General features: G+C 32.9%; 1 protein-coding gene across 2 annotated transcripts; it reads left to right on the top strand.

The window, feature by feature from the left end:
- The first annotated feature begins 3,231 nt into the window (after nucleotides 1-3,231).
- On the top strand, nucleotides 3,232-9,320 carry LOC124833797 (COP9 signalosome complex subunit 5a-like). 2 transcript variants are annotated; one of them, XR_015784398.1, is made up of 7 exons: nucleotides 3,232-3,760; nucleotides 3,831-4,112; nucleotides 4,205-4,352; nucleotides 4,502-4,584; nucleotides 5,560-5,641; nucleotides 8,821-8,898; nucleotides 8,981-9,320. XR_015784398.1 is itself a non-coding variant. In XM_047308343.2 (6 exons), exons 1-6 carry the CDS (start codon nucleotides 3,332-3,334, stop codon nucleotides 9,068-9,070), a joined length of 1,110 nt encoding a protein of 369 aa, XP_047164299.1. In that variant the 5' UTR covers nucleotides 3,234-3,331; the 3' UTR covers nucleotides 9,071-9,320. The 2 variants fall into 2 exon arrangements, 1 of the variants encoding a protein (XP_047164299.1); XM_047308343.2 differs by lacking the exon at nucleotides 5,560-5,641 and having other exon boundaries at nucleotides 3,234-3,760.
- The last annotated feature ends 3,506 nt before the right edge of the window (nucleotides 9,321-12,826 follow it).

Below are 12,826 nucleotides of genomic sequence, written 5' to 3'. Positions count from 1 at the left end.
AAAATGTTTATTTGCAATGATACAGAGTATTTTTTTGTCAATGACTAATAATAAGTTCGATTTTCAGAAAATTCAATGAAAATATTTTGGTTGATAACTTATTTTAAAATTACTACGTAAGACATATAAAGAATATTTAGTCTTCATTTGCTTTTAGTGATGTATTGAAAGAGAGGATGAAAAAGAGAGAATTAGAGAGGATGATGTCTGTTTGTGGGCTGCTATTTCCTGAATCTCACGTTTTTCTTCTCTCATCTCATAAAAGCTGTAATTCCCAAATTATCATCGGTTAAAAATAAAATAAAAAAATTAACACTTTTTTTATTTTTATTATCTTTTGAATTAAATGTTTGGAAAGATATTTTTAGATTTAGAAATACTTTTTGGAATATTTAATGCAGAATATAAAAAAGAAAATTGGAATGAGGGTTCTGGAACATATTTCTGGAACAATAATACTTTTTGAAAATGTTTTTATATTTGTTGGACAAAAGGGAAGTGGATAAAGGAGTGCATTAAGGTTTCTTTTCTTTTTTCTTTTTAATAGTGGATGCTATGGTGGTTCAGATTGGATTTTAGATGCTCGTCCAATACATATTTTTTGGTGGATTAACTTTTCAATTTTAGCTAAAAGTGATTATATCAAAATTTAGAAAAAAAAAAGTAAAATTGCCGAATGTGGTATATATACCTTAAATAATGTGCTAATTACATAGGAAAATAGTAGTAAACTTAGATGGATATTATCGAACTAAACCTTAGAGAATGTACAACTAATTTACCATTTATATAAGATTTATTTGTAGTTCACCATGTACACTAAAATACAAAAAAGAAAATATCATTTACTCTATTGTATGATTGATCATTTTAAGAAAAAAGCAATTAAAAAAAATGAAATGTTGTATCATAGATTATTTGATAATGATAATCATTAAATGTGTGCTAAAACTTATATTAATTGACTTAAATGATTAAATCATACTCATAATTAATGACATATACATTTCTGACTTTCATGAGTTAAAAATAAACTGATGAATATACTTTTACAAGATAAAATTGATTAATTTAACTTTTATCTATTTAACCAACACAGTGTAAATATTCGCCCAATGTGATTAAACTATATATTTATTTAATTATTAAGTTGAAACTTTTGAATGTTAAAATAACTAATTATGCACCTACACACACTTTTACCCATCATTTCAAAAAATATAATCCCATTTTTTTATTTTTAAAATTAAAATAATATTATAATTAAATTAATTCATAGCGATTACCATTTTAAAACACATAAGCATTCATATTTTTTTATTCTTTTCTTTGTGCACTCTAAGTCACAAAAACTTCACTTTTTTTGTTTTTTATTTTTATTTTTTCTTTCACTTTTCTCTCCTATATTTTGTTTCATAGCATCTAAATAAAACTTAGTAGGTAGTATTTCAACAAATATATAATTTATACTTTAATTACTTTGTCAAGAATAATTGGCCTAAATAACTTAAATTAACCCAATTAATTCTATTAAAGATGAACAATATTATAATGTGATTATTAAAAATATGTTTATTTATGAAACATGATTGAATCATCCTAACTTTATGAGAAAAAAGTTGAAAAATTATTTTACACATTTATATTTTAAAAATATATTAAATATGTTTTTTTCTCCTCAAACTATTTATTCAAATTATATTTTATTTCAGTTTCAAAGTATTAATTTTATATTTTATAGTTTATAAATAAATGTAAAATATTATTGACCAATAAAAATAGTTAACCATATTAAATTTTTTCTTTTATTTTTGTAATTCTCTCCTTGTTGCTCCTATCTTTTTAGTGGTGGTGGAGGCTATGGTCGTAACAATAACTACAAGGGATAGTGTGGATGTTTAATATTATTTGAAATTCAAATATCATATATGTTAAAAGAAAATATTTTCCTTTCGAGACTTGACCTTTTTCTCATTCATGTTTTTTTTTTCATTCTATTCCTATTTGTCTAATCAACTTCTCCATCACTTACTTTCGTGTCTTGATCATTACATACTATCGTCTCTCATTTCTTCATAATTGTTCGTTGTTTTATCTCTCTAACTATTCTTATTGTTCTTCCTAGTATCATCTTGTTAAAACTCTTTTTCACTTCTTCCTTAATAACAAATATTTACTAACCTTTATAATAATTGTCGTAATCATTCTTATAACCACCATTATCATGACTATTATAAGCTGAGAAACGTTCTTTGTGAACACTAGTTTAAGGAATGTTATAAGTAAATTACATAAAAAAAATACGAGTCTTAGATAACTCCTAGTATTAATTGATCAATGAAAAATATTTCTCTTTCTCACATAGGAGAATTGTTTTCTTTTCTTTCCTGCTCACCAGTTTGGACAAGATATCCGCTCAAGTGTTATCCTAATGTGTTTGATGTTCACCACTTCAAAGTTCTTCTTTAGTTTTGTTATTTTGTAAAAGTATTAAAGGAGCTAGTCATCTTTAATTCGAAAATTTTTATTCATTTGTGATATCATTAGTTAGAAGTTGGTTTGACACTTCAAAATTCACTATAAAGAAAATCATAACGAGAAGAAAGAGTTTCAAGAGGAACAAACTTTTAACAACATTATAGTTTATATTTTTTTTATATAATGTAGAGATTAAAGTAGTATATATTTTTGAAATTACGAAAAACAATTTTAATGAAAAATTCAAAGAGAAGAGACATGTTTAACCGGTTTGAAAATAAATATTAATTTTACACTTTATAAAAATAGTAAAAACATTTGGATAAATAACTAATTATTCACACGATTCCAAGTGCTTATAATATGTTAAAAAAAAAGGTTTAATGTCTCAATAGGTCCTTATTTTTGTTCAGAATTTGAAATAGGTTTCTTTATTTTTTGGCGTCTCAATTGGGTCCTTATTTTTGTTAATTTGATGCAAATAAATTCTTTCCGTCAATTTCATCAAACGGGCGTTAATGAATGTGTGACGTGGCCTGAGGACAGTATTGACACGTGTAAGGCTATGTTACACATTCATTAACGCCCTTGATAAAATTGACGGAAAAGATTTATTTGTATCAAATTAACAAACAAAGATAAGAAAGGACCCAATTGAGACGCCAAAAAATAAAGAGACTTATTTCAAATTCTGAACAAAAATAGAGACATAACGAAACATTAAAAAAAAAAAAAAAAAGCGATATATGCTAATTCCAATGAAAGCGTAAATTGGAGAGTAGAGTGACAGCAAAAGAGAGTGCGATAGTGAAGAGAGAAAAAAAAGCGGTTTGGTCCAACGCAAGGCAAAGAAATGGAAGGGTTGTCGTCTTCAATGGCGATTGCGCAGAAAACATGGGAGCTCGAGAACAACATCATCCCCATGGACACTCCGGGAGCCGCCTCATCCTCCTCCGCCGCAACTGCCACCAACGCCGACGACTCTATATTCTACTACGACGAGGCCGGGCAGAATGAGTTCCAGCGCGACAAGCCCTGGGCCAATGACCCTCACTACTTTAAGCGCGTCAAGATCTCCGCACTCGCGCTACTCAAGATGGTCGTCCACGCACGCTCCGGCGGAACTATCGAGGTCATGGGCCTCATGCAGGGAAAGACCGATGCCGACGCCATCATCGTCATGGACGCCTTCGCTCTCCCCGTTGAAGGCACGGAAACGCGCGTTAATGCTCAGGCAGATGCGTACGAGTATATGGTCGATTATTCCCAGACAAATAAACAGGTTCCTTCTCCTAAACCCTAGCACTAACCCTAATTCGAATTTATTTTTATTGATCTTTTTTTTTTTGCAGGCTGGAAGGTTAGAGAATGTTGTGGGATGGTATCACTCTCATCCTGGGTATGGGTGCTGGCTGTCGGGGATCGATGTTTCGACGCAGATGCTGAATCAGCAGTTTCAGGAGCCGTTTCTGGCGGTTGTGATTGATCCCACGAGGACTGTTTCGGCGGGGAAGGTTGAGATTGGGGCTTTTAGGACTTACCCCGACGGTTATAAGCCTCCGGATGAGCCCATTTCTGAGTATCAAACTATCCCTCTCAATAAGATTGAGGACTTTGGTGTCCACTGTAAACAGGTCTCTTCTTTTTCTGCTGTTGGCCAATTTTTATTTATAATCACCCTTCCTTTTTTTTAGTTTTTGTTCAATTTCATTTGTGTGCTTTGCAGTATTATGCCTTGGATATCACTTACTTTAAGTCATCTCTTGATTCACATCTCTTGGATCTTCTGTGGAACAAGTATTGGGTGAATACATTGTCGTCTTCTCCTCTGTTGGGTAATGGAGATTATGTTGCTGGACAAATCTCTGATTTAGGTACTATTTCTGCTTCAGTATTTATATATTGATTTATTTATTTATTGTGGACTAGAATGGTTCTGCAGTTCTCTTTAAAAAATGTTGTGTATTTGATAAGGCTATGTTTTGAAAGTATGAGTGTCTAAGTTGGAATATTCCTGTTGCAGCTGAAAAGCTAGAACAAGCAGAGAATCAGTTGGCACACTCACGCTTTGGGCCACTAATAGCACCGACACCTAGAAAGAAAGAGGTGTGTGACTGTTTCTATCCAAGTTACAAAATTTCCATCCATTTATTAGAAGTTCTTTATCATCGTATTGAGGTTTCATTTGGATTATTGAAAATTTTCAGAACAGTCTTTTTGATGATGAAATTCTTTCTGGGTGATTATCTCCCATCTAATTCATGCTGTATGCAAGTTTTGATATGCGTCTACTTGTTGAAATTTTGAAGCTTATTTCTAACAGTTAGCTGTTAGAATATAGTGTACCACAACATGCCTTTTCATTTATCAGTCTTTAAACCGTAGGGAAGAAAATTTGAGACAAATACTGGATAATTAACCACACTAACTGTAATACTTTTGCTAATGAGTTTCTAAACAGCTTCCAATTTCATTCACCAACGATGCCACATTGCCATGTCACAAAATTAGGTCCCTAATTCCAAATAGTTTTCCTCTAAGATCGTAATTATATGTGTTGGCACTTACTGAAATGATTAACATACAGAATTGCCCAACATACAGCTTTGCTGAGTCTGGGGCTGACCCATTTTTGACTCATTGGCCTGGTGGGGGTTGGTTGGACTGTCCATTTTGACACCTGTACCTACATTCAACAGAAGAGTTGTTTGCTAGGTAGTCAGAATTGATATTTCACCCAAGATTATAAAAGGAAGTATGGATTGTAAATCGGTATATTGTCACAAGGATAGTAAGATCTTACTAAATTTGTGGAACTCATATATGCACACGCAATTATTATCCGACAATGGTATCCATCTTTTTAATTTGTTTTGAATATAGCATTGTTCTATGGACCTTAGGAACAATACCCTTTGGCCTATTCACTAGGAAGTTTATCATTGTCCTTCTTTTCTTATCATTCCAGCCTTCAGTTATAATCGTGCATTTTGTTTTCTTCCGTTCATCCCTTTTGTGCTTGTAAAGCAATTGCTGCATTTTTTACTTACTTTCAAATATTGGACTCTAATCTCATGATAGGGTGGAGGTGTAAATCCAAGGCCATGCCTTATAGACAAATCAAACATAGCACTAAATTGTTCACTCTTTGGCACATTGAAAGGTATATCATTGTTGTAGACAAACCTAGCAATTTCTTTACATGCTTCCTCTCTCACAACTTAAACACGGTGTTAACTGTGGCTGGCGTGCTTACTACTTAAAATTATTTGTAGGACTGTCAGCATCAAATGTTTTGTTGTTTTTTCTTTTCTCACCAGCTTCTGCACTGTTCCCCTCCTTATTAAGGCTTGGTTTCTTGAACAAATTTTGTTACAAACCAACAACAATTTCACAACTCCTTCTTCACTTCATCAATAACACCCTTGCATGCTATAATATCCTTGTGAGTACCAGCAAAGTGGTGCTTCAACTGATAAACTCTTGTTTTTATCACCTTCTAAAAGTATTTGAATTGAAGTTTCCTAGTAGCCCCACCAACTGAAGTACTATGCTTCCAAGCTGTATCATTCCTATTTTTTGGAGCCATGGGTACAGAGGAGCTTGAAGTCTTTTCAATGATTGGGGAAAAACGTCTGACAAGGATGAGTAATAATTTGCTGTGAGATGCAATTTGGTTCATTGTAAAGGAAGAGCAGAGTGGTATGCCGCAGTTCAGTGGTAATAAACAAAGAGGGAGAAAGATGGAATGGAATGGGAGTGAGTAGAATTGATATTAAATAGCCAAAGGGAGAGAAAAATGATTTGTTTTTTGGTAAAGGGAGAGAGTAGCATTGGCAGCATATTTTGGCCAATGGAGAGCAGTATGCACAACATTTTTTATTTATAGAAGAGAGGCAGTCATGACTCAGCAGTTTTTAGGCATTGATTTGTATCGGGTTACTTGATGGTTTTTAGGTAATGGGGTGAGCTGGGTTAAGTAATTGGGCTTTGAAGGAAAAAATGGGCTTAAATTCTGGGTCATAAAATCGGGTCATGCAACCCAACTCAAGAAAATAACCTAGAAATAGGGAAGGGTAGGTGCTATGAGAGGCACCACAAGGTGTGCTGAGACCACAAGCGGCTGTGCAATGAGTGTTGAGGACCGCAACAACAACTGCTCCCACACTTGTGAGAAACAGCAGTCTTACTTGAGTTGATCTGCAATGGCAATCCGATGTGATCCATAAAAATCACGACCTTGAGGTGACTTAAGATTGGGGAGGGAGGAGTAGATTGTAGGCACATTTGATCTCATGCTCCAGAGAGCAATTTTTGACTACCTTGGTTGTGGTTTCATACCAAATTTCATTTTAGTATTAAAGTCATACATGTCATGGATGGATTTTCTCACACGTTTTGTAGCTCAACTGCTATGTCAGCATCAAGATGTTCATGCCTGCGAGAGTGTTTCTTACCTTACATGCCTGCAAGATGCTAATTGCCCTGCCAGTTTTGGTGTTGGAAAACTTATTCTAACTCTTTCCTTTTAAAAAACTTCCAATATAAATATATTATGGTGGACAGACATCCTAATTATGTTCAACAATTCAAATTAATTTTGCTTAAATTTTAAAACAAAAAATCCTAAATGGTGGTAGTAGTTCCGTATCAACATCTTTTTTTTTCATCGAAAAAAAAAATATAATTAATATAATTGACAAGAATTATGAGCTATGTCAATGTTAAAATTGATATAGCTTTATTGGATCCTTCATACTTAGCATAACTGGTTGAGAATTTAGATACCAATAATATAGAACATCCTAATTCATTTTGATTCATTACCTTCTACTAAAATAATCATGAATCTGTTGTTTTATTCTTTTTAAGGGGTTTGGAAGTGTCATACTTGTAATTAGTTTACTTTATTCATGAATGACTATCTGTTAGACATTGCCCAACCTAGCTGAAAGTTGTTTGATGCTATCTTTCATCAATCAATTTTATTACAACAATTAATCATGACCTACATGTTGGATGGTTGAACTTGTGGACTTACTTCTGCTTTGGAATCTTTATTTTTCGTTGTATTTTTCACTTTTTGTTTGCAAGAGGAATCTTCAACCCCATTAACCTATATCACTCCTTTGTCAAATTTCCTTCTCATACTCCAAAACTAAAGAAAACAGAATCACAGCTGGTTTTTTGTACGTGATCTTTATTTTTCCCTTCGAATGTGTTGTTTTCACAATAACAGTATTATTGTAAACTGGATATTGCATTTCAGAATGAGGTTGTTGCCACTGGGACCCTGTTTTGCTTTGGCTATGCTATAGCTAAAGAAAACAGAATCACAATTGGTCTTATTTTAATCCTTACTTTTCGCTTTAAATGTGATGTTTTACAACAACAACAAAAAATCATTGGAAATATTGAAAATGCATTACTCACTGGGGTTGTCAATTGTCCCCACTGTGACCCTGTTTTTGTTTGGGCAAGTCATTTGTAAAAGAATCAAATGTTGGGATTACTGGAATACTAGACTGCAAATGGTGCCTGATTAGGTTTTGCTGAAGACTGCTGATATTGTGCTTGCTTAATTTTTAATATCGGAGTCTCCATGGCATCTTACATTTAGTTGGGCCAATTTACTGTTCTGTTATTACTAACCTCGACGAATATGTGTGGGCTTGTGCCCACATACAACATACACTAAATGGAAAATACTATGTGATGTTTGATTATTTACATGATATATCATTGGGCTACATACATATCTTTTCCACATTTCCATGGTGGGAAGTTATTCCTGTGTTAGAGCAATTCTCCTGCACTTAGTAAAATTTCTGTAGATATGATTACCCTCTTGCTCATGATGATGGAAATGGCGATTGAATATATTCATACTGCTAAAACTATATATAATATATGCTGTGGTGGTGTGGCCAACAGTTACTTATATGACAATTCTTCCTGCCAAAAAGTGGAGCGCTAAACTATTCTCCGTTTATTGAATCCCATTGTTCACAAAGTTTTTTTTTTCTTTTATACTGAAAAAAGGTACGCAGTTGTCACAAGCGAAAGTCTGGGACAAATTGCAATGGCTAATTATAAATTCCTAATTGATTCTTGTCGAATATTTTAATGTATACTTTTTTAATAACTTTATTGACGAGAAATTGAAACCAATAAATGCAAACGTTTAGTAGGTCTTTGATGTTGATAATTTGAAGCTGCTCTGTATCCATTTTGTTTATGATCATATATGAATACCACTCATTGCTGATGTAACGTTCTTTAAGCTCTCCCACAATTTTTCTCTCCTTGCATACCTGACACCGACATTTCCATAATTTGCAGGAAGAATCTCCTCTTGCTAAAATTACTCGTGACAGTGCTAAAATAACTGTGGAGCAGGTGCATGGTCTGATGTCACAGGTAACTTGCTTTGCCCCCCGCCCCAAATTAAATTATTCTTTGCTTGGCTGCCGAAATGTAATGATAAGTTTTTTCTGTGTAGGTCATCAAGGACATTTTGTTTAACTCCGTCCATCAAGCAAATATAAATCGCACAGAACCATCTGGTCCTGAACCAATGATTGAAAGCTGATTCTGCCTCTCCTAGACATGCATTTATATATTCTTTCTTTCCTTTTTTTTTGGTTTTGCCCTCATTATCTGCCAACTCTTATACTCCACATAACAGTCAGTCTAGCCTTGTATTTTGCCTTTTTGCCCTCGTGCTCTGCTTATTCTCGTTTTATTGCACTAATATATTTGTTAACCATGCACTGGAACTCACCTAACACAAACAAAACGTTGTCGAATACAGTTAACAAATACCTTTTTATGCCCTTTTACTCCTACTTGCTGTCAAAGTTATTTTTCTCGCCCTTTATCGTACGGACCAAATTCTGCGGGTTGTGATTGATGCAGTCTTTGTCATTACCACAAATAGATGTTACTGAATTCATAATTATTTATATAAAATAGTTGGAATTTACAAAGTAGCGTAGCAATTAGTATTAAACTTGGTTCTTAGGAACTTCTATTAAACAATGAAAATTTTATAAAAAAATTCATTAATAGTACTGTTGAGCAGAAGGGAATTGTCGCAATGATAGGGCAGTAATTTGATTCAGCTGGCAATTATCATGACAACATGAAAAACCTACATCAGAGAAATGTCTAGAAATATCTTATTTTCTTTCTTATTAGATACATCTCATTGATTTAATTTATGGTTTAAGTGGAGTCAGCATGATTGTAATGGAGTGGCCTAATGCATCGAAATATAACGTTAAGAATGGTACGGAGAAAGTAAGAGTAAAAACAACCATCTGTACATACTGCTCAACTGCCTCAGTTTACTTCCTTCGAAGCTCAGACACAATCTAACTTCAAATAGAAAAAACTGTTTCTGAAACAGGATAAAATCAAAACATTTTCAGGATTTGAACCCATGAATTTCAAATGGCAACAACTTAATTACTGTATCAAGGATAACCTTCACGAGATTTTAGACCATATTGTAAAAAATTAAAGAAAAATGTGCGGCTAACGTCCTACAATGGCACAATAATAACAGAATAAGTAAAACCTAGATTTAGCGTAATGATTTGATCCAGTTGGGATCGTTGAAACTAGACAGCAGTGGTGAAATTAGATACGCATCATATCATGTGAGAATGAGAGGTTGATACAAAATGGAAGGCTGTGAGAAAAAGTAGGTTGAAGACCAAAGACCAGTTCAGTGTCATGAATAAGCATGAAGGGCCATAATTCTGCAAGTCCTTTTCTTAAGTACGGTAATTCACATTATAATCATTTAGATACCCAATAAGAGAGGCCTCAATGAAGACGTACTCTTTGTCCTTCTTCCAACTTCCAACTCATCTTTTACTTTATGATTTCAACCTCCATTTTACACCTTCTCAATTTCTCAATCTTCAAACTTACGTCTCAATCTTTTAACATAATACGAGCATTAGGTACTATTACTATAAACTCTCAACTATATAATTGTGCAAGTCACACAAATAAAAATCTACCCTTTCGGTAAATGATCTCTAAATCTGTCAAACCATCATGCATTCGATAAGATTCTGAGGGGATAACAGAAAAAAGGGACGTCTTCATTCACAAGGTAATGACCTTTCTCTTTACATGTGACAATTTCACATGGAACTTAACCCATCTCCACGGACTCTCTTTTCTCTTTCTAGAATCTGGCACTGCCTCAATATATCATGGAGGCCTAGCTACTTCCATAAGCAACTTTCAGAATCCATCAACTCCTCTGCCACAACACATCATCATATACTTTCCACTTTCCCAAATTTTACATTTCTCTCGTGCCAATCCCTTTTCTTCTTCTGTTCTGACCAACTTCACCTACCTTATCTTTTGCCTTCTCCACTCTTCTCCTCACAAACCTAACTTTTCCACCATCAAATATCATATCATAATCCTATCACCACTTCACAACTCAGTAACCACAATGAACACACACACAAAAATAAAAAAGCATCTTACAAAACTTTATACATGTTCACTCGTATGTTGTTAAAATATGTATGCAAAATTTCCTTAAAGCTTTTTCATGTCCTCGTATAAAGTGACTAACTTTGTTGTCTTGGTTTTTTGCAACTTCATATTTGGAGCCAAAAAGTCTGGAATAAATGAATTATGAAGATACTAATATATAACACCATAGCTATAGCATAAGGGTGGGGGACGCCAAGAGAAGAGAATACTACTTTAAAAATGGTTGGTTCAGAGTAATTTCCCCAATCCCATCAAAATCGTATAACCAGAAAAAAAAAATTCCAAGTTATCACAAAAAGAAAATGTCTTGCCACTTGGAATGAACGAATTGTCTATTACAATTGTACTCTTATTTGACAATCTCCGCGTAAATTTAAACTTTAAATTTCAAGTAAATTAAAGTCGAGTATTATATAAGAATAAAGATTCATGAATTTAATATTTTAATATTTTAATATTTTGAGTTGAAGATACTAAACTTGATAATCTTTTATAAAAGACTCATACCTTCTTATTAGGCAAGTAGTTAACTTGATAAGAATGGTATTGTAATTATGACACTTAAATTTTTGGGAGTTCAGGTCTGTTACATGGTATTAGCATTGGAGAATCTTAATCTTTCAAATTCTAATTATGGCAATCCAAATTTAAAGTATCAAACAATGTGACTAAACTGTGATTAAATCTAGAAATAATTTAAAACTTGTGTGACAATGAAAGAAAATATGTGGTGATTTTACAATGGCAGAAGCATAGATAAAGGAATTGTCCTTGAGAATGATTGGTGGGCATTTAGAGTATTCGATCTGACCCTGCCAAGAGGAATTTTGAGAGGCAATCCATATCATATCCTTATGCCCTTTATGCCCTTTATGCCCTTGTGTAAGGCTGTTCTTGAGAATCTTTGTTCCACTTGCTCCTCATCAAATTCAGCATTAGTTTTTGGTTAGTGTACCAATCAGATTTTAGCACAACTACACCTTATTCAACCTTTTTCTACAATAATAATTATTCTAATGGCATCTCTTATTGCTGCCTTTCTTTCCCAACCCTTTTCTTTATTCAACATTATACTCAAGGCGTGTCCATCTTCTATTTAACTTGGTAGGTCAAAAAGACACCCTAAAGAACCTTCTGAGGTAATGTTTCGATGCAATCGGCAAGGACCACTTTGCACTCAATAAACAATCATAAGACACAATTCAATTTTCTTATTCCATCCAAAAATTTTATCATTTTCATGTCTTTATTTCTAACAAGTCCAACTTATATTATCTTTAATTCTACATTGATTTTGTTGACCTTTCTTCTTTCTAAGTTAAATTTTTTACTTTTACTTTAATGAAAAATTTAGATTCATACTTATATTATAAACGAATAAGTAATAGTACACATTCATTTGTCATATTGTAAGAATAAAATAGTCATCATTAAAAAAATATATATTTATAAAAGAAAAGAAAAAAATAATGAAAAATAATGTTAAATAAATGTAAAAAATTTGTGTTTTAAACTATTTTACTCTAAATAAATTAAATGTGAGTTTGATACTGCTGCTTGAATAGTATTTTCATATAAAGCTTATTTTTCACAAACCATGCATATTTTTATTATATATATATATATATATATATATATATATATATATATATATGTATGTATGTATGTGCCTAGATTCACATTTTTTTTATCTTTTGAAGCATAAATGCATATTATATTCCGTGGAGCATAGAGGAAAGAAAGAAGGAATAAAGTGCATGGTGAAAGCTTCCTATTCACAGTTTTGAAAGCTCTTTATTTCGGGCAAGAAATTATTTAT

The sequence above is a fragment of the Vigna umbellata genome, chromosome 2 (genome assembly GCF_029865625.1).
Source record: "Vigna umbellata cultivar VRB3 chromosome 2, Vumbellata_1.0, whole genome shotgun sequence".
In the NCBI taxonomy this organism is placed as follows: domain Eukaryota; kingdom Viridiplantae; phylum Streptophyta; class Magnoliopsida; order Fabales; family Fabaceae; genus Vigna; species Vigna umbellata.
The sequence above is the reverse complement of the archived record's forward strand: the minus strand, read 5'-3'. Positions and strand labels throughout refer to the sequence as shown.

Coding starts and splice junctions, on each gene's coding strand:
- LOC124833797 (XM_047308343.2), top strand. CDS start 3,332: ATGGAAGGGTTGTCGTCTTCAATGGCGATTGCGCAGAAAACATGGGAG. Junction 3,761..3,830: donor ATTCCCAGACAAATAAACAG/GTTCCTTCTCCT, acceptor TTTTTTTTGCAG/GCTGGAAGGTTAGAGAATGT. Junction 8,899..8,980: donor TGCATGGTCTGATGTCACAG/GTAACTTGCTTT, acceptor TTTTCTGTGTAG/GTCATCAAGGACATTTTGTT.